Source organism: Labeo rohita, chromosome 24, assembly GCF_022985175.1.
Source record: "Labeo rohita strain BAU-BD-2019 chromosome 24, IGBB_LRoh.1.0, whole genome shotgun sequence".
Taxonomy (NCBI): Eukaryota; Metazoa; Chordata; class Actinopteri; order Cypriniformes; family Cyprinidae; genus Labeo; species Labeo rohita.
In genome coordinates, this window is record NC_066892.1 from 26,501,184 (window position 1) to 26,521,043 (window position 19,860).

At 36.1% G+C, this 19,860-nt stretch overlaps 1 protein-coding gene across 1 annotated transcript in view; it reads left to right on the top strand.

Annotated features, from left to right (window-relative positions):
- Positions 1 to 19,860, top strand: part of adarb2 (adenosine deaminase RNA specific B2 (inactive)) — a 188,110-nt gene that overhangs the window by 147,088 nt on the left and 21,162 nt on the right. Inside the window, exons 4-6 of the mRNA XM_051098702.1 lie at positions 5,454 to 5,568; positions 16,368 to 16,536; positions 19,616 to 19,767. Of these exons, the coding sequence (XP_050954659.1) occupies positions 5,454 to 5,568; positions 16,368 to 16,536; positions 19,616 to 19,767 (436 nt within the window). The remainder of the gene's footprint in view (positions 1 to 5,453; positions 5,569 to 16,367; positions 16,537 to 19,615; positions 19,768 to 19,860) is intronic.

Consider the following 19,860-nt stretch of genomic DNA (forward strand, 5'->3'; position numbering starts at 1 on the left):
ATATATCCTCTACCCTTTGTGTTTATTAGTGGTGCTGCAAATCAAGCATTTCTTGTTCAAGTCACCGTTAGTATTAAATTTTGCCCCATTAATATGGACATGAACGATACGTCAAATCATGTGACTTGTTGAGGCTTGGTGCGATAACTATTTTTTATTTCTATAGATAAAATGCACTAAAAAATTGTTGACAACATAGCAACACCCCTAGAAATGCCTATATATATATATATATATATATATATATATATATATATATATTTATAAATTAGAATCAATAGATCCAATTAGATCAAATAGATCCACCATGGAGACCACGTAACACCATTATAGCAACCCCATAGCAACCTCTTTGCAAACCCTTACAACATCCCAACACACTAAAAACCACACTAAACAGCAGTACCCTAGCAACTACATTGCAATGCACTGAAAAAAACACTTAGATCACCTTGCAACTGCATAGCAACAAAGCAGCAACACCTGAGTAACCACTCAGAACACTCTAACAACCACAAAGCAACAAGCTGAGATTGACTCAGAACATCTTAGAGACCATAGAACACCAACCTAGCAACCACGTAGCAAGTTTTCTGAACACCTTAGCAAAGTAGAACATGCCAAAAACCACGTAGAACACCTTAGTACTACATACTAATTTCCTAGCAGCTAACTACGGCTCCATAGCAACCACATAACCACCCAAAACACTTTCACAACTGCATAGCAACAAGCTAAGACCCACTCGGAAGAACAACACCCCAGCAACCACCTTAAACACCCTAACAACATCCCAACACACTAAAAACCACACAAAACACCAGTACCCTTGCAACTAACTAGAACTCCTTAGCGACCACATAGCAATACGCTGAAAAAAAAAACACTTAGATCACCATGCAACTGCATAGAAACAAAGCAGCAACCACATAGCAGCACCTGAACAACCATTTAGAACACCCTAACTGCATAGCAACAAGCTGAGATCTACTCAGAACAGCAACACTCCAGCAACCACCTTGAACACCCTAACAACACCCCAACACACTAAAAACCACACAAAACACCAGTATCCTAGCAACTAACTGGAGCTCCCTAGCAACCACATAGCAGTATGCTGAAAAAAAAACACTTAGACGGCCATGCAACTGCATAGCAACAAGGAGGAACCACATAGCAACACCTGAACAACCTCTAAGAACACCCTAACAACCACATAGTAACAAGCTGAGATCTACTCGGAACAGCAACACTCCAGCAACCACCTTGAACACCCTAATAACACCCCAACACACTAAAAACTACACAAAACACCAGTACCCTAGCAACTAACTAGAGCACCCTGGCAACCACATAGTAACGCAATTAAAAAAAAAAACACTTGGATCACCTTGCAACTGCATAGCAACAAAGCAGCAACCACCCAAACACCTTAGCAAGCATGTAGCAACACCTAAGTAACCACTCAGAACATCCTAACAACTGCATAGCAACAAGCTGAGATCCACTCTGAACAGCAACACTCCAGCAACCACCTTGAACACCCTAACAACACCCCAACACAGTAAAAACCACCCAAAACACCAGTACCCTAGTAGTTAGTACCCTAACTAGAGCGCCCTGGCAAAAAAAAAAAACTGCCCAACACTCTGACCATCTTACATACCACATAGCACCAATCTAACAACCACATAGCAACCTCTCTGAACAACCTCATGTTAAACACACAGAATACCTTAACACTGTATACCAGTGTCCAACAACAATACAGCAACACACTAAAAAACATTTAGATCACCTTAGCAACTGAACAGCAACATAGCCAAATCACACAAACACCCTAGCAAACATACAGCAACACCCTAAAAACTGCATAACACTCTGACCATCTTAGAAACCACAGAACACAAACCTAGCAACCACATAACAAGCTCTCTGAACACCCTAACAACAGCAGAGCATGCCAAAATCCACACAGAACACCTTAGCACTGTTTACTAATTCCCTAGCAACTAATTAGTGGTCCCTAGCAACCACATAGCAACACACTAAAAACACTTAAGATCACCTTAACGATGACATAGCAGCCAAGTAGCCTTAGTAACCACCCAAAATGCTCTACACCCTAGCAACCACTTACAACACACTATGAACACCCTAGAAACCCTTGAGAACACCTCAGCAATTGCAGAGCAACAGAACACCTTAGCAACTCAATAGCAGCTCAGATCACCTAAAAACTGCATAGCAACACCCTGGCAACCATTCAATACACCCTTAGCACGGGGCTTTTTTCAGAAAATGTACAGTATAAATGTAGCTGTATTTCCAGTAATCAGAGGTAATCGTTGGATCATGAAGCCAGATCTCCAGCACAGTGAGGTACGAGCACCATCGCTGATCTCGGGCGTCAGTCCAACCACAGCTCACGCCTCTGTCTTTGAAGTGTGGAAATGTTTGGCATCCCTCTTAATCCTTTTAATGTCACCAATAAAAGATGTTTTATTAAGGTGACATTGGGATTAGTGTTTAATTACCACTGAGAGGCATTTAAATATGTCTGCTGGCTTGGCAAGCTCTGGCTAAAGAAGCGCTTTACTGTGTGTTACTGCTCGCTAAAGCAACCAAACCTTAGATTAATGATGACACCATCATTTTGTTCATTTGTTTAGGCTGTACAGTATGGGACATTTCCAGAGAGTTTTGTTGCTGGATACAGCTGAACTGTTTACTTGCAGTTGTTGCTGCACAATAAAATCTTATCATACATACTGTATTTTGCCTTTGTAGAGCAGGACAATTGAAATTTAAAAAGCATGTTGAATTGTTTCACGCTAAGCGTTTCCCTCCCACTGAAACCTGTTATGAAGTAAACAATAAACACAGCTCAATGCATCAAGACAGTGATATTAAATGACCAAATATGGTATACAGTTTCTAAATAAGACATACTATGTGTAAGCGAGCAGATGAACCCAGAAAATAAACACAACACTCAAAGTTTTGCGTTACATGTTTTCACACAGGAAACCTATGGAAGCCTGTTTCCTGCACTAAAAAAAAAAAAAAAAAAGGTTATTGCGACCTTTGTATCTCACAATTCTGACTTTTTTTTCACGATTCTGAGTTGCAGCTCACAATTCTGACTTTTTTCTCAGAATTGCGTGATACTAACCCACAACTGCAAGTTATAAAATCAGATATAAACATGCAGTTCTGACTTTTTTCTCAGATTTGCGTGATAAAAACTAATATTTTAGTTATGAAGTCAGAATCACGAGATGTAAATTTGCAATGACGCTTTTTTTCTGAAATGCGTGATACAAACCCACAACTGCGAGTTATAAACGTGCAATTATGACTTTTTCTCAGAATTGTGTGATATAAATTCGCAGTTGCGACTTATCAAGTCATAATTGCAAGATATCAACTCGCAATGACATTTTTTTTCTCTGAATTGCATGATATAAACTCACAGTTGTTATATAGTTGAATATTTTAAATATTTTGTAACATTTCTAACACTGAATTTGCGGAAGCAAATTTTTAAAGGGAAATAAAAACGCTGCTAAATATCATAGGTCGTATTTTTGAACAGACTGAATATTTTGGATGTAAAGTCTGAAAGGTGAATATAGATTGCTGAATAATGAAATTTTGTATGAAATATTTTGAATTGAAATATTCACAGCTTAAATATAATGTTGAATCTCAGCCCTGAAAGTATAATGCATTAAAATGCTAGCACTGTTAATGCTATACTTTTTTTTTCCAATTAGTGCAGTTCAATGTTCTTTTTAAGACATTTGTCATTATTTTATTTCCATAGCAACATATGCTGTTCAACTTGAATAATATCAAGTCAATAACACCAGAAGACTGCTGCTACAAGAGTAAAACCAATTTACATCTATAATATAAATGTAAACTAAACTTAATACACATGTATACTTAACAAAACCACATTACATATTAGACGAACCTTGGATATGTACATGTATTTACGAATTTGTTTGCTTGTGTTGTTGTATTTAAAATACAGTCAGCTATGCATTGATACATATCAGTATCTATATCCAAATGTGCAAAGAACATGTACATTTGTATGTATATTTTACATGTAAATGTAAAAAGCACAGGTATTTTTAGTGCCTTTCTGCTAAATGTCATTCAGGGTCCACAGACCCGGTGTGTTATGCTTGTTCTCCAATCTGATCATCAACTGCTACATACTGTGGGCATCCTTCATAAAGAGGTGCATCTGTTTTTGCCCTCTGAGCGCTTTGCCTCCATTTTATTTCACCAGATGCCTGGCCGACCCCTTAGAAGACATAATTATCATCTGGCACTGTCTGTGTGTATGTACTGTATGAATATGTGTTTGCCTCCAAAAGCCACTAATTGCCACAAACAGCAACATAATACCATCAGTTGTGGACGCGGTGTGAAAAATCCACTCACGCAGGTTCAGGAACAGCTGTACGGGGCAGGATAGGCCGAAGCCCGTCTGGTGAATGCAAACGCAGGATCCAGGTTATTTTTCAGTCTGGCGGCCTGAACCCTGAGCTCAGAGCGATGGACAGATGGTCCATTTGAGACGCCACCAAACTAATCACGCTGTTCCATTAGTGAAAGTGTTTCAGATAAACGGCTGACCATGAGCACGCCCGTGGTCTCTTCTCCTTCCAATTACTCTATTGATGGCTGGTGTTTTGACACAAATTAATTGGGTCACCATGTTGGTGTGAGAGAAAAAAACGCCACGGGCAAAGTCATTGTGTGATCATAGAATAGCAAAGCTATTTGCTAAATTTAATTGATTTGAAATGAAATATGCATGTTATTCTGTATATGATTTATGCCATGTAAAATCTCTATAATGCAATATCCTCTCCATATGAAGTTATTTCTAATCTTAATGTAACAGTACCAGCAACCACACACTGAGTAACACTTGTAATATTGTTGGTTATTTTATTTTATTACTTACAGAGCATTAATTGTTGTAGATTCAAATGCTGAGAATTGTGGGATTTTAATTTCTGCTTATTAATGGAAAAAACTTTATTTTTTTTAAATACATTCACATTCAAATTTAAATAGCCTACTATGAAAGATTCTACAGTAGTTTTAGTTTGTAACTTTTTTTTTAATAATGTAACGTTTAATATAATGTAATATAGTATCTTGTGCAATTTAAATTCTGGTTCAGATTTTTTTTTCCATAGAAATATTCTTTTTTTTTTTTTTTTTTTTTTTTTTTTTTTTTCAAACAAATTCACATTTGAATTTATATTACCTTCTGATCTGAAAAATTCTGCAATGTTTACTATAATTTGTTTTCAGTACTGTCCAATGTGCTGATGTGGTACATGAACGCCAAAAAATTGTCAATATGAACATATATTTTTAATAAGGCAACAAACTTACCAAGAACCTGTTGTGAATTGCAGGAGTTTGCGGATGCATTATTCCACCTGGTGCGAGAGAAATACACAGAGCTGGCCGGCTGCTCCTCACTGCTGCACGCGCGTCACAAAGGCCTGGCGGGCATCGTCATGACCAGAGGTACGGCATCATTTCAATCGGCCTGTGAATTATTTAAGAAGTTCAATAAGGGGAGAGAATACATCTCTAAGTCTCTGTGTGTCCTCTGAGTGTGGAGCTTTGTATGAAATATTTAGTACTTTATCACCTGTGAAAAGCAACAGTCAAAGATGCACATATATCAGAATGGAGTCAAAGAGCAGATGAAGAATAGACTAAAATTATTTACAGGCAATGAAGTCTTGCTTTTTCTTCTTTAGAACAATATTAAAGGAGATGTGTGCAATATGTCCAGATGTTAGAATCTTTTCCTTATCTTAGATTAAACTATAAGTCATTCATAGGCTGATTCCCCTAAAAGGTGTGAACACTGTGGCATTATCAAAACACTGTTATTAGTTTAAGAATCCAACCATACTGACATAACAACAGCTCGACCAATGACGTGGGTTTGGGGTCTGTGAAAAAGTTTGGGAAACCTGTTTATAAACAGTCAACTTTTGCACTTTCATTTGGTGACTGTAGTGACCAGTGTAGTAAAGAACAAACAGTGACATACTTTAGCTTTCATTTTAGATTTTAGCTTTTCAGTTTTACATTTTCGGAAGAAAAAAAAAGAAGAAAAATAAATCCGTTTGTTTATTTTAACTTGTGCGTTGCTATTCCTGGTTCCATGGTTACTTTTTCCAAAAGATGAAAATCACAATGATCGCTCACTGATGCTTCAGAAAGAAAAATGATGCATTAAGGGCCGGGCGTGAAAACCTTTGCAATTTAAAGATCAGGGTAAATTGAACTTATTTTGTGTTCTGGGAAACATGTCTGTAGCTTCTAGAGAGCAGTACTAAATGAAACAAATATGATATTTAGGCAAAATAAGAATGTACACATCTTCATTCTGTTCAAAAGTTTACACCCCCCGGCTCTTAATGCATCGTGTTTCCTTGTGAAGCATCAGTGAGCATTTGAACCTTCTGTAATAGTTGCATATGAGTCCCTCAGTTGTCCTCAGTGTGAAAAGATGGATCTCAATATCATACAGTCATTGTTGGGAAGGATTCAAATACACAAAAATGCTGAAAAACCAAGGATTTTTCTGAAGAACAGCAGGCACTTTAACTGTTCAGGACAAACAAGGGAATCATGAGAAACTATCACTAATCAAAAACCACAGCTGTGGATCATTCAGGTAACAACACAGTATGAATAATCAAGTGTATGTAAACTTTTAAACGGGGTCATTTTTATAAAATCGGCTATTATAGCTCACAAGAGAAAATATGTAAATATCTTATTCAGGTTAGTACTAAATAAAAAATAATATGCATTTTGTATGTTCCCTCTTGTTTTGGTAAAATAATGAACCAAATTACTAACCCCATAGTACTTGATACAAAATAAAAATGCAATGCAAAAAATAATAGTGATACTTCCCTTATCTATATTTATCGGTGTGTTGTGGCTAAAATATATAGTATATCCCACAATTGTGAATTAAAGCTTAAAGCAGTTTGTGAGCAGTGACAGGTTGACGTGATGTTTCAGTGTGTTTGTGTGAGACACAGCTGCAGGCTTTCAGGAGTCATTGCAGGATCAGTATCAAGTTTTTCTTTTGAAGACCACAGCTCATCAATTTAGACTTCAGTGAGATCTGACCTAATCCCTGTCCTCGCTGCTCTGTCTCGCTCTTTTTCTCTCCTTCCCGCTCTGTCTGCCTCACAGTAATTGCGGAGCATGTTTATTAAGACTGTTATCTTCAAAGATCCAGACATCGGTGCCCAAGAATTTGTGGCAGGCGAGCAGACACGCAAACTTGACAGAAACACTGGGGGTTCTGTTCACTGCTCTTTGAGCATCTATTGAATCTTTTAGACTGGTACGGGCACCGGTGGAATATTAATGCGGGCCCAACTTTGAACCGCGGGACTTGCGCAGAGGGAGTCATAACCTGAGCGAGAGTGCTCCTCACAGGACTCTTATTGGATTATTTCATCCGCTAACGCTAAAGAAACAGACACCGCTTGAATCAGATGGTGTGAATAATCTTATTTCAACCAGGCACGGTACGGATGCTGGGATACCGGGTTTTGAACATCACATGCACAGTTGAAGGGCTGGTAAAAGGGAATCAGATGTGTCTGCTTCTACATTTGGAGAACAGATGTTTGTGTTTAGAGCAATTTGGAAGTGGAAAGACAGATTCCTGTGGTGGAAAATATTAACATATTAATCTAAACCAATGGTCTGAAAAGTTTTATTCTTAAAATGAAGTTATGTAGTTATGTATACATCAATAGAATACTCCCTATTCAATTCAGAAATCACATTGCTTTTCCTAGATATGCATGTAAATGCAACAGTGCAACACTGAACACTGAAAAAATCAACTGGAAGTACACTGAAAACCCTAATAAGTTGACTCAACTCAACTGATTGAGTAAACTCATTCCCTCGATTCATTAGTGGGTGTCCTAAAACTTGAATAAGTTCATTCAACTTAGTGTTCTTTTGTATTAAATGTAGTCAAACTTGTAAGTAAAGATGCTGATATCTTGAGAGATATGTTTTTGTTTCATTTTATAGACAAAATGGAGAGAGAACTGCCTTTTGTAATTATCTACCAATCAGTGCATTCATTCTCTTGTTGCCGGGCAGAACTGCTTTCACAACTAATCACATTAAATAAAGACCAGAGTGAGCAACACTTGAAATCTTAACATATTTTACATTTACATAGTTTACATATTTTCAAATTACAAATATGTGTAAACAAGTTACACAAACTTAAGTTTTTATATTTATGGGCCCAAAATGTAAAGTTTTAAGTAATGTTAAATGTTCACTGTTAAATAAATAAATAAATAAAAAGTTCAACTTAAAAAAATAAGTGTTCATGCTGCCTTAAAATTTTAAGTTTAGTCAACATGAAATGTTAAGTTGTGCTGCATGAAAACGTGGATATTTGAGTTGAGTAAACTTAAAATTTAAGGCAACACCAAACACTTACTTTTTGAAGTTGAAACAACTTTTTTTAAAGTTCAGTGTTGATGATATAAATGTCCATTCTGCCTTAAAATGTTAAGTTTAGTCAACTTGAAATGTTAAATTGCACTAAAGGACTACTTGGATATTTCAGCTGACTAAACTAAACATTTTTAGGTGGCATGAGAAAATCCTTTCTTTTTTTTTCTTTTCTTTACAGTGATGGTTCTTTCCTTTTTTTTTCTTTTGTAGTACACAACAAGGTTATTATAGTTAATTAAAATAAAAATAAATATTTCGTTCCTTAAAATAGAGTTAAACTGAAATAAAATTAATGCAAAATGTATTTCCACAACATTTCTCATTTTCATTTAGTTAATGCACTAATGTAACTTGATGCACTAAAATAAAACTAAAACTATGATTTTAATAATAAAAATAATAATAATGCTAAAAATGATATATTATATATAAATTATATAAATGATAAAAGCACACAACAAAACTACTTAAACTTTAAAATTAGAATAAAAATGAAAATGCACAGAAAAACTAATTTTTAAAAAAAAAATATATATATATATATATAGTAAAGTATGCTTTATAATAAACTTTATATTTTGGAAGATATTTTGGAACATCGTAATGTGGTCAACACATTATCACATTTTTCACCATTTGGCAACTAAACAGATTCTATATTCGACAATGATGATACTTATTTAGTGTCTTTTTGTAGATAAAGCTCATTCTCTGAGCATATAATTTTATATAAGCATTCCATATTTGCATAAAGGTTTCCATTTTGGTGGGAATTATCTCTGGAACACAGTTTGTAAATGGTGATGATGTGCACCGTTTTGACCTTATTTAATATTCAAACATTTTATCATGCAAGAGCAACTTGTAAAGGATCAATTCACGAGGCTCTTTATTCCTAATGGCATGTAAATGACTTGGTAGACGATGACCTCGGCCATTTGCGTTACCACTGAAGAAAATAAGTTTAATGCAAATTCATCAATTTTCAGAAATAATCGCTTTCTGCATTTTTTTAAAACCAAAATATACTGTCTTTTCTGTCCATTCCAGTATGGACTTTCCTAGACCTCCCAAAGCAGAGGATGCATAAAACCCCATCTAATGATTCCTTATGATTTGATGGCCTCATAAAGGAGCTGATGAACTGCATTCTCTCCTTGTTTTGCGAAACAAAACTCATTTAGGAAATGCGGGGGTAATGATGCGTATTAAGCTCATATCAGCATATGGGCTTTCCCCTGACAGACCTCCGCTAGACTGACCCATGTGCTGATTAATAGTGTCTTGCACAGACAGTGGATGTGTTCACAGTGGAATACTCACTTACCACTTACTGAATACTACACTTTATACACCACTTTTCATGAAGAGTCTGCTCATCCGGTGTCTCATGACAGCAAAGCAGTGGTAAAGGTTAAAGCAGCTGTTGTAAACTTGCATCTGTTATATTTTTGTTATATTATAAGAATTTGTGTTGCTTTTTCATAGCTCACACATGTATTTTAGGAGTTTTGTTGTCATTGTATTTCATTGCATTTAAAGTGCTTTGATCGTAAAACTAAGCATTTAAAATATTTTGGGGAGTTATAAAGTGACAACTGATATTTATATGAATGTTATGTAGTCTGTTATTCTGCTATAAAGATCTCACTGATTTACATTACAAGCTATCAGAATGTAATCTTACTTTTTGGCCACGTAAGTGGTAACTGCATAGCAAATGCAGTTTTTATGGATAAAATTGCTGATGCAAATATATATAAATCCTGAATAAAGCTGATTTTTTTTTTTTTTTGCTCGACTACGAGCTTCATATTCTCTCTAATATGATACCCAAAAAAACACACATGCAAACTTTTTTAAATTTGTTTTTTAAATGTTATTTAAAGGTGCCATAAACAAATTTAATAGGCCATTCAAGATGCAGGTGAGTTTGTTTCATTATCAATAACAGCATTACATCACTTGCTCACCAGTGGGTCTTCTGCAGTGAATGGGTGCCGTCAGAATGAGAGTCCAAACAGCTGATAAAAACATCACAATAACAGGGTTCGTACAATGTGCTTAAAGTGCTTGAAATTGACTTTTTGAAATGTAAGGCCTGGAAAACCCTTGAAAATAGCAATATTTCTGAAGATGTACTTGACAAGTGATTGAAAGATAATGTATCTATGAAAGAAGAAATCTATGTATGAAAGAAGTGAATCATTCATTTCAAGCGATTCACTAGCAAAAACCAGATCAAATTAAAATAGCCATTGATTTTCAATTTTCAATTTATTTATTTTTTTGTAATTTTTTTTTTTCAATTCAGTAATTCACTGATTTAGATTTGGAGTCCGCATCACAAATCATTTGATTGGAATGGGTTTGTGAATCATTTCTTGAATTTAATGATGCAAATCAAATGATTTACAGTTAGTATTTGAATCATATTCAGATCGAACTTCGGAGCATGGATTGTGAGTCATTTGATTCAGTTCTGGACTTCGGAGCGCTCATGGCGAATCATTTGATGTAGATCAGAATGGGTTTGTGAGTCATTTCGCGAATTGAGTAATTCAAATAAAAATAATTTAAAGTTTCAATCTAAATCAAACTATTCGGGATCTGTGCTCAGAGTCCTGATCTGAAATGATGATTCGTGAATCATTATTCAGATCGGAACTTCGGAGCATGGATCGTGAATCATTTGATTCAGTTCAGAATTTTGGAGCGCTTATGGCGAATCATTTGATTCAGTTCGGATTTTGTGAATTGAATTATTCAAATCAAATAATTCACTATATGCGATTTGTAGTTCGGATCTTAATAAAATGACTTGCAATCTGTGCTCCAAGTCCTGATCTGAAATGATGGTTTGTGAATCATTTGATTCAGTTCGGGACCTTAGAGCGCTTATGGTGAATCATTTAATTCAGATCAGGACTTCGGAGCAAATCATTTGTTGTAGATCAGAACGAGTTTGTGAGTCATTTCACAAATTGAATTATTAAAATAAAGTGAATTGAAGTTCCAATCTAAATCAAATGATTTGCGATCTGCACTCCAAGTCCTGATCTGAAACAATGGTTCGTGAATCATTTAGATCGGAACTTCGGAGTATGGATTGTGAATCATTTTATTCAGTTTGGGACTTCGGAGCGCTTGTGCTGAATCATTTGATTCAATTCAGATCCATGTATCGCGAATCATTTCAACAGGTGGGTGAATCGTTTCGCGAATTAATTGATCTAAATCAAATGATTCACGACTCATGATGAGTCCTGATCTAAAATGATGGTTTGCGAATCATTAAGATCTGAACTTTGGAGCACAGATCGTGAATAATTTGATTCAGTTCGGAGCTTCAGATCGCTTATGACTAATAATTTGTTTCAGATCAGGATTTTGGAACGATTTTGCTAATCTTTTTTTTTTTTTTCTCCCCTAAACAGTAGAAAACATTAAACCATTAAAGCAGTACAATTATAAAACCAAAACAAAGGGGAAAAAAAGAAAGTATACACAAATCCCTTGAGAAAATTAATTGTGGTTTTACTATAATAAAAGCGTAGTATACTTTGTAATACTTTAGTAATAATACTATGCATGTGCTTCACTTTATTTTTTGCCATTTTAATAGTATGTTTTCATCTATTTATTTAAATTTTTTAAATTTATTTATTTATTAGAATTTGAAAGAGAAGATATTGTGTTGATAAGTGAGATCTCTAATTGAAGTCCTTGAAAATCAAAAAAGGAGTGATTGGAAAGTCCTGGAATTTCGTTTTGCAGTATCTGTTCGAACCCTACAAAAATCTGCACCACTCCAGTCCATCAATTAGCACTTTATGAAGTGAAAACCAGCGTGTTCGTAATAAACCAGTTTCACGTTAAGATGTTTTTAACTTGAAATCTTAATTTCTAGTCAAATTATGAGTCCATAATCCATAATAGCGCTTCCTCCAGTGAAAAGGTCCATCCCCATTCACATGAAAATGACCAACATGTTTGTTTAAAACCGTTTTGGCTTGTAAACGCTGCTTAATCTGTGCATATTTCTCTCCTGATTCAGATAAGATGCCTTTGTTTTCTCTGGAGAAAACAATATTATGGATAGAGAACTAGGTTGTTTAAATTGCCTTAATGATGGATTTGTTTCTTACAAACTTGCAGCTTTTCACTTTACAAGACAAAAACTGATGGACTGGAGTGGTGTGGATTACTTGAGAATTATTGTGATGTTTTTATCAGCTGTTTGGACTCTCATTCTGACGGCACCCATTCACTGCAGAGGATCCATTGGTGAGCAAGTGATGTAATGCTAAATTCTCCAAATCTGTTCCCATGAAGAAACAAACTCAATTTTGGATGGCCTGAGGGTGAGGAAATGTTCAGCATTTTTAAAGACAGTCATTTAAAGCACATATAGTGTGTGCTGCGAGTTGTTCCTATAGTGCAAATCTTGCCTTTGATACTGTGATGTTCTCTTTGCCGTTCTTTACACAGCGGTCTACTAAAGGGTAAAGAGAATGGCAGTCATGTTCGCATCAAGGGTGTTTGCCTTTGTACCCACCTCAGTGGCACAATGTGCTTTCTCAGAGATGTTGATGATTATTGCTCTTCTAAAAGCAGCGGTGCCCACAGGCCTTACCACCCCCTCACACCCAGAGAAGAGCCTTTACAACAATTTCATGCCGTTACAGAGAGAAATTACTACACACTCTCTTTTCTTTCTCTCTGCCATCGCCAGATTGATCTAAACTATCATTAAATGGAACAGCATGGAGAGAACAGGCTGGGAGGGTAAGGTGGTTGGGGCCTTTTAACTTTCTTTCTTTTTCTTTTTTCTAAAGTGTTTTTGCTTTTGGGGATTGTTGAATAAAGATGCCTGAACACAAAACCTGGGCATGCTGCGTCCCTGCTGTGTGCTGTACCAGTGCATGCTGGGATAGATCAGGTAAGGCAGGTGGAGACTGGGCAGAACCAGCTGGCATTTGTCTTCAGAGGGACATTCGGGACGTTTGAGTCCGTCTTTGATAGATGGAAGGGTAGAGTTCATATAATAGTGTGCGGAAAGCAGAGCATAACTCACCGTGATGGTTTTGTGCTGGGCAGCTGCATTGTTTTCCTCAAGGATTTATTTTTCCTGGACTACTGGGAATCTCTTTTTCCTCTCTGCATTTCACATGCAACAATAATGCTGTCATTATTGTCAAAAATATATACTGTAATGCTTTATTTATTAGGAATGTGTTCACACACAAATGAAAATTCTGTTGGCAAGGAGATATTTTGAAGAATGTTAATGACACTTTTTTCCCCATCAAAATGATTTGCAATGTGGACAATAAAAGACAAATGAAGCATGTGTGTGTGTGTGTATGTATGTATGTATGTATGTATGTATGTATGTATATATATGTATATATGAATTTATATGAATTTATCACATAAATATATCATGTAATTTATTCCAGTGATCAAAGCTACATTTTCTGCATCATTACTTCAGACTTTAAAATCACATGATTCTCCAGAAATTGTTTGAATATGCTGATTTGCTGCTCAGTATAATAGCTCATATATTTGTGGAAACAATGCTTATGTATGTATGTATTTATGTATTTATTTATTTATTTATCTGAATAAAATGTTCAAATGAACAGCATTTATTTGAAAATCTTATAACATTACAGATGTCTTTGCTGTCACTTTTGATCAATTAAATGTGTCCTTGCTGAATAAAATATTTTTTTCCTTTCAAAAAATAAATTAATTAATAAATAAAAATCTGCCCCCAGACTTTTGAATGGTGATATATGTAAATCTAAACCATAATTTGCCTGCAGAAACATACAGAAAATAATAAATAAATAAACTGAAGTGATATAAAAAAATTAATACATATTTTAAAATATCAGATATTTTAACCTTTTTATGACAAGATTAAAAATTATGCAAAAAAAAAAAAAAAAAGTACTCGTATTTATGAAGTATCATATTTGTTAAAGAAAAGGGGGAGGGATATTTTTTATTTATTTAGCTTGTTAAACTGTTCAAAAGAACAGCATTTATTTGAAAAATAAATCTTTTGTAACATTATAGATGTCTTTACTGACACTTTTGATCAGTTGATGTGTTCTTGCAGAATAGTATTACATTCTTAAAAAAAATAAATAAAAAATCTGACCCCAAACTTTTGGTCATAATTTGCATAAATAAATAAATAAATAAGAAAGAAATATAACAAAAAGGTTAATTTTACCTTTTTATGACAAGGTGGTGCAGTTCCACAAAATTATTATATTTGTTTACAAAAAAATAAATAAATAAATTAAAATAATCAGTGTTTAAAAATGAGTTTAAAAAATTATTAATATTTATTTATATATGGTTACATTACTTTTTTTTTTTTTTTTTTTTTTGAAAGCCACACGCTCCACATGAACCATCTGCTAAACTTCTCTTTTTTGTGTTTTCCAGAAGAAAGTAAGGCATGTGACCTAGGAATGCTGTGAAATTAAATAAATGCTTGACAGAATATCCATTTATGAATGAAATAACCTTTTTAAACTCACAGTTTATATGAATACATGTAGCGCAGCAAACCTCATATCAACAAGTATGAAAAAATGAGCTATTGACCGCTTCGATCTAGACCTATGGTTGTGTAAGACCCAGTCTCTCTCTTTCTGACTCACGTTTCATCTATTTCTCCCCTTCTCATGGCCTCTCGTCTCTCTCTCTCGGTTCAGCAAGCAGTGAAAGGTGGAAGAATGGATTTCAAAGGCTATGCCTTTAACCCCACCTCAATATTAGTTTTTATTATTGTTATTGCCAGCGAGCCGCGCTGGTGGCGGCCGGGCCACGGCATGCAATTCCGTCTGGGCCCCGACTGATAAAAGCTCATATGTTGCCTCTAGCCTGCAGGTCTACATGAGGCAGTGAACACTAAATTTTTGAAGCGATGGAGAGATATATGTTTTTTTCCAGCACAAGGAGCTTTATGGTTAAGCATGCTGAGACATCCGCTCACACGCTTGAGCTGTTCTCAGTGCAGAAATCCCACCGAAGCCTGTAACCTCCTGCCGGTGCCGTATCGTGGCCGAGCAGCTGTGAGACAGGTACAGTGGGCCGTGGCAGGTGGAGATGCTTTGTGCCGGGGTGGTGGGTTTCGTCTTGCTGTGGCCGATGAAAATGTCACAGAAAAGCTTTGTGCACTGATGACCAGCGTGGCCGCAGCAAGTTAGGAGTTACTCATCCTTGTGTAAAGAACGTCAGCAAAGAACAGATTTTATTGTAGAGTACAGCAGAATTTATAGTTGTATCTGGCTTGACAAAATCCTTGTGCATGCTGCTTATTTTTTAAAAGGTCCATCTTACATATTGCATTTTTTGTATTTTTCTGCCACGAAAAATTGTAAAATTTGACCCTTTTTTTTCACCATTTTCTTTATGTTGCTGAAGCCTTGATGCAAGTACGCAAATGCAGATGATGAATGCTTGGCCAGTATAAATACAGCATACAGTTTAAAAAACACCAGCAATTTTGTGAAATCTTATTACAATTTAAAATGTTTCCTATTTGAATGTATATTTATTCCTGTGATCAAAGCTGAATTTTCAGCATCATTACTCCAGTCTTCAGTGTCATATGATCCTTCAGAAATCATTCTGATATCATATCTAATATGGTTATCTATCATTCTTGGTGTGAACAGGCCTTTACTCACAGTATGTTTGCTGTAGGATCCAATATTACGAAGCTCTCATATGATGACTCAAAGTGTTTGTTTGTTTGTGCTCCTCAGGTCTGGATCTGAGACAGGCCCAAGTGGTGGCGCTATCGACAGGGACTAAATGCATTAATGGGGAGTATATCAGTGACCAGGGCCTGGTGGTCAATGACTGTCATGCTGAAATCACGACTAGACGAGCCCTGCTGCGGTTCCTGTACTCGCAGCTAGAGTTACACCTCAGGTAAATGACACACATTTACAGTTTATTAATTATACATAAAACTTGCATAATTACAAGCACTAACTCAAACCCTACCCTATGCCAGAAGCAAACACTTATTTTATTTATGAGTCATTTTTACCTTGTGAGGACACTCAGATTGAGGGTTTGTCAGATTTAGCTAAATTCTGAAGACAAGCTTGTACCCAGTGTAAGATAAATAACCCAAACACACACACAATGCAGTAGCTTCACTGTGTAAATTTCAGTGTTTTGATGCACATAGCAAAATAGATTGTTTTTCAAAGAAAAAGCTTTAAATGACATGAAAAATGTAAAATAATTGCATGCAAGAGAACAGCATGATGTATAGATGAACAAATGAAGTGATTTATTATGATATACATTAAGTTCCCTTAAAACACATTAAAGGAATGTTCCGGGTTCAAAACAAGTTCAACTCAGTAAGCATATAAAGCATGTTCAAATACTACAGAAAATGACTTCAACTTGTCTATCGGTTTGTAAAAAGAAGCAAAATCTAATTTATTGTAATGCACTTACATTGGAAGTTAAGTAAAAATGTGCAGCATTTATTTTTATTAAAAGTACCTATTTTTTACGCACAAAAACTATCCTTGCAGGTAACATAATATTAATGAAATTAAAGGGCATATAAGTAGAGTACACTTTAATTTCTTAAAAACCTTGTACACTTTTTTTTAAAAGTGCACTTTATAATGTCAAATTAAAAGTTTTACTTCACATTTTAAATCATCTTTTAATTATCTTTTGTTATGTTTTAAAGAAATGCACTTATTTTGATGTGTTGACATAAGCACATGTAAAGCACTTGATTATAATTTTAACTGTAGTGTTATTCAGTATTACATTTAAAGGTAATATATTTGAATTGTATTAAATTGCAACTTCTTTGCAAATGTGTAGTTACAAATGTTTAAAAATCTGATATACAAAGTAGTATATTTTTGTTTACAATGGATTGTACAACGGAGCAGAAATATGTTGTGTCTGTGTGCGCGTTAGGTGCCGGCAAGATGGTCATACCCACTCTGGTTGGTTATACAGACATAAGCAAGACATAATTCAAAACTGTCAAGCTTTTGCAAAAGAAAGAAAACTAGCCTACTTTTTGCCATCTCGTTTTATTCTTTATTTATTCATTATTCTGTTTTCTCCGTTTACAGAAGCACCGCAGGTGCGTGCGATCTGTTGAATCCATCGGATAAACTCTAACGCCATTGCGACGTACCTATAATGAGTTCACAGCTGATGTGGATATTTCACTGGTTGGATGCGTCAGCTCACATTTGCATATGCCATACTATTTCAAATATTAAATATGATCGTTCTTCAATGTACTATAACCTCCAATAAACACTTCATATGTGGCCGTGTTCTTTTGCCATTAATTCTTAGACAATTTACACTGCACACATCTGCGGTGCGTTATGGCTCCGAAGCGGCCAACGGAGCTGATCACGGCCACTCTTCTTAATGCTTGTGTTTATACCAGCCGCACCGCACACATTTCAGAAGTGGCTCTCCGCGCTGCTTCTGTAAAGGTACACACATACACCTCCTTTAATTAAATATAGCCAAAGTCCATTGCCATTACTTCCCAGGAGAGGGAAAAAAATATGTTTTAGCTGCAAAACATTGGTTAATGGAAACGCAGTCATTTCGTACTACTTTTTTTATCGGCATTTATAAAATATTGCGAAAGTTTTGGGCAAATATGTAATGGAAAGGCGCCTAGTGTCAATTCTGCCAGATTACCTCATGCCTCATTTGCTGGTGAAAAACATTACAGTATAAAGCATATAATATAATAATAATAATGATTTCCATTCATGCTTGGTCTGCAATAGCGTAATGGAGCATGCTGATGACGTATCATGTCTGCACGCACTAACATTTTATGGTCCTACACCTTCCACGCTATAAATAAATGTAAACACATTTAGACCACTTAACTTTGTCAGTGTTATCGGGATGTGAGGAGACATTCATCCAGCATAACAAAAAATGTTTTTGAACTAAATCACCTGCCTTGTAAGCAAGATATTTTCTCATTTTTTCACACCGAAATTATTTTCTGCACTAATCAACAGTATGTCACAGAGGTTGTCAATAGAGCTTAACACATATTGAACCTGAAAAGCTTAGCTTTAAGCAAACAACACGTTTTCTCGGAGAAGCACATTTCACACCCAACAAAGGACTTGGATGTACTTTCAGAAGTGTTAATTCTTCGCTCATAAAGACTCCACATTATCATTTGAGTCTGGTCTGGTGTTGGAGGTATCATTGTGCGGCAGCGAAGACTCTAAATGTCTTCTGCGATGTAGCAGATTGCTGCATAGAAAAGCCTCCTGTAATGTCATATTTGCATATGCGTCTTCCCATAGTGCATTATCTGCGACTAAATGGGCCCGTTTGGCTGAGTCTGGAGTCTAGTTTGGAAGATAAGTCATTATGTTCGGCAAATAAAATACCACAACGGCCATCAGCACCTTCCTCAGTAGACAGATCTGGAGCGGCGCGACTCCACCCTTGACATCGCAGGTCATTTGCGTAATTAGCACAGCTTAGGTGCCAATTAGGGACGACGATGTTTGCGTATGTAATGCGCTCCCTGTGCACAGTTCACCTCGTGCACTATTCCGAAACGTCTTTTGTAAGATGTCACAGTGAGGCGTTAATGCTAATTATGATGATATGTGTAAAAGTGGGGCGGCTCTGCGGGAAACGACGTGTCCTCCCTACAGCTGACTAGCTACAGATCATCCGGGTTAAAGAATTACAGCTCGCTGTTGTCTCGACCATTTATATTCGCCTTGTTCTGACAGAGTAATGATTTGAGATTGTGTACCAGAGAGAGAAAGAGCGCGCGAGAGGGGAATGTGACAGTGACGGAACTAGCCTTGGTTGCGGCAAGGCCAATATTTGTCTCCTTTGTGTCTTCGGCCCATTATTAGCCCGGAATGTGAGCGCCGAACGCTTTCAGACGTGGTTGTTTCTCATGTCTCCCTTTTCTGTTCTCTCTTCCCGCCTGCGGTCTGTGATCACTCTGAAGCAAAAGGAAAGAGGACTGCGAGCAATCGATCTTCGTACGGCACAAAGATTCCTGTTTGAGACTCAGAGAGAACGTCCTCTTCCACATGTACATCAGTACATCGCCCTGCGGGGACGCCCGTGTGAACTCGCCGTATGAAATCACCTCCGATTGTAAGTTTCTTCACTTGTCTGTGTCATCTCTTCTGCCCTGCTTCATTTTATGTGTGTAATACAGACTTTTTAAAATCAAATGGTACAAATGTG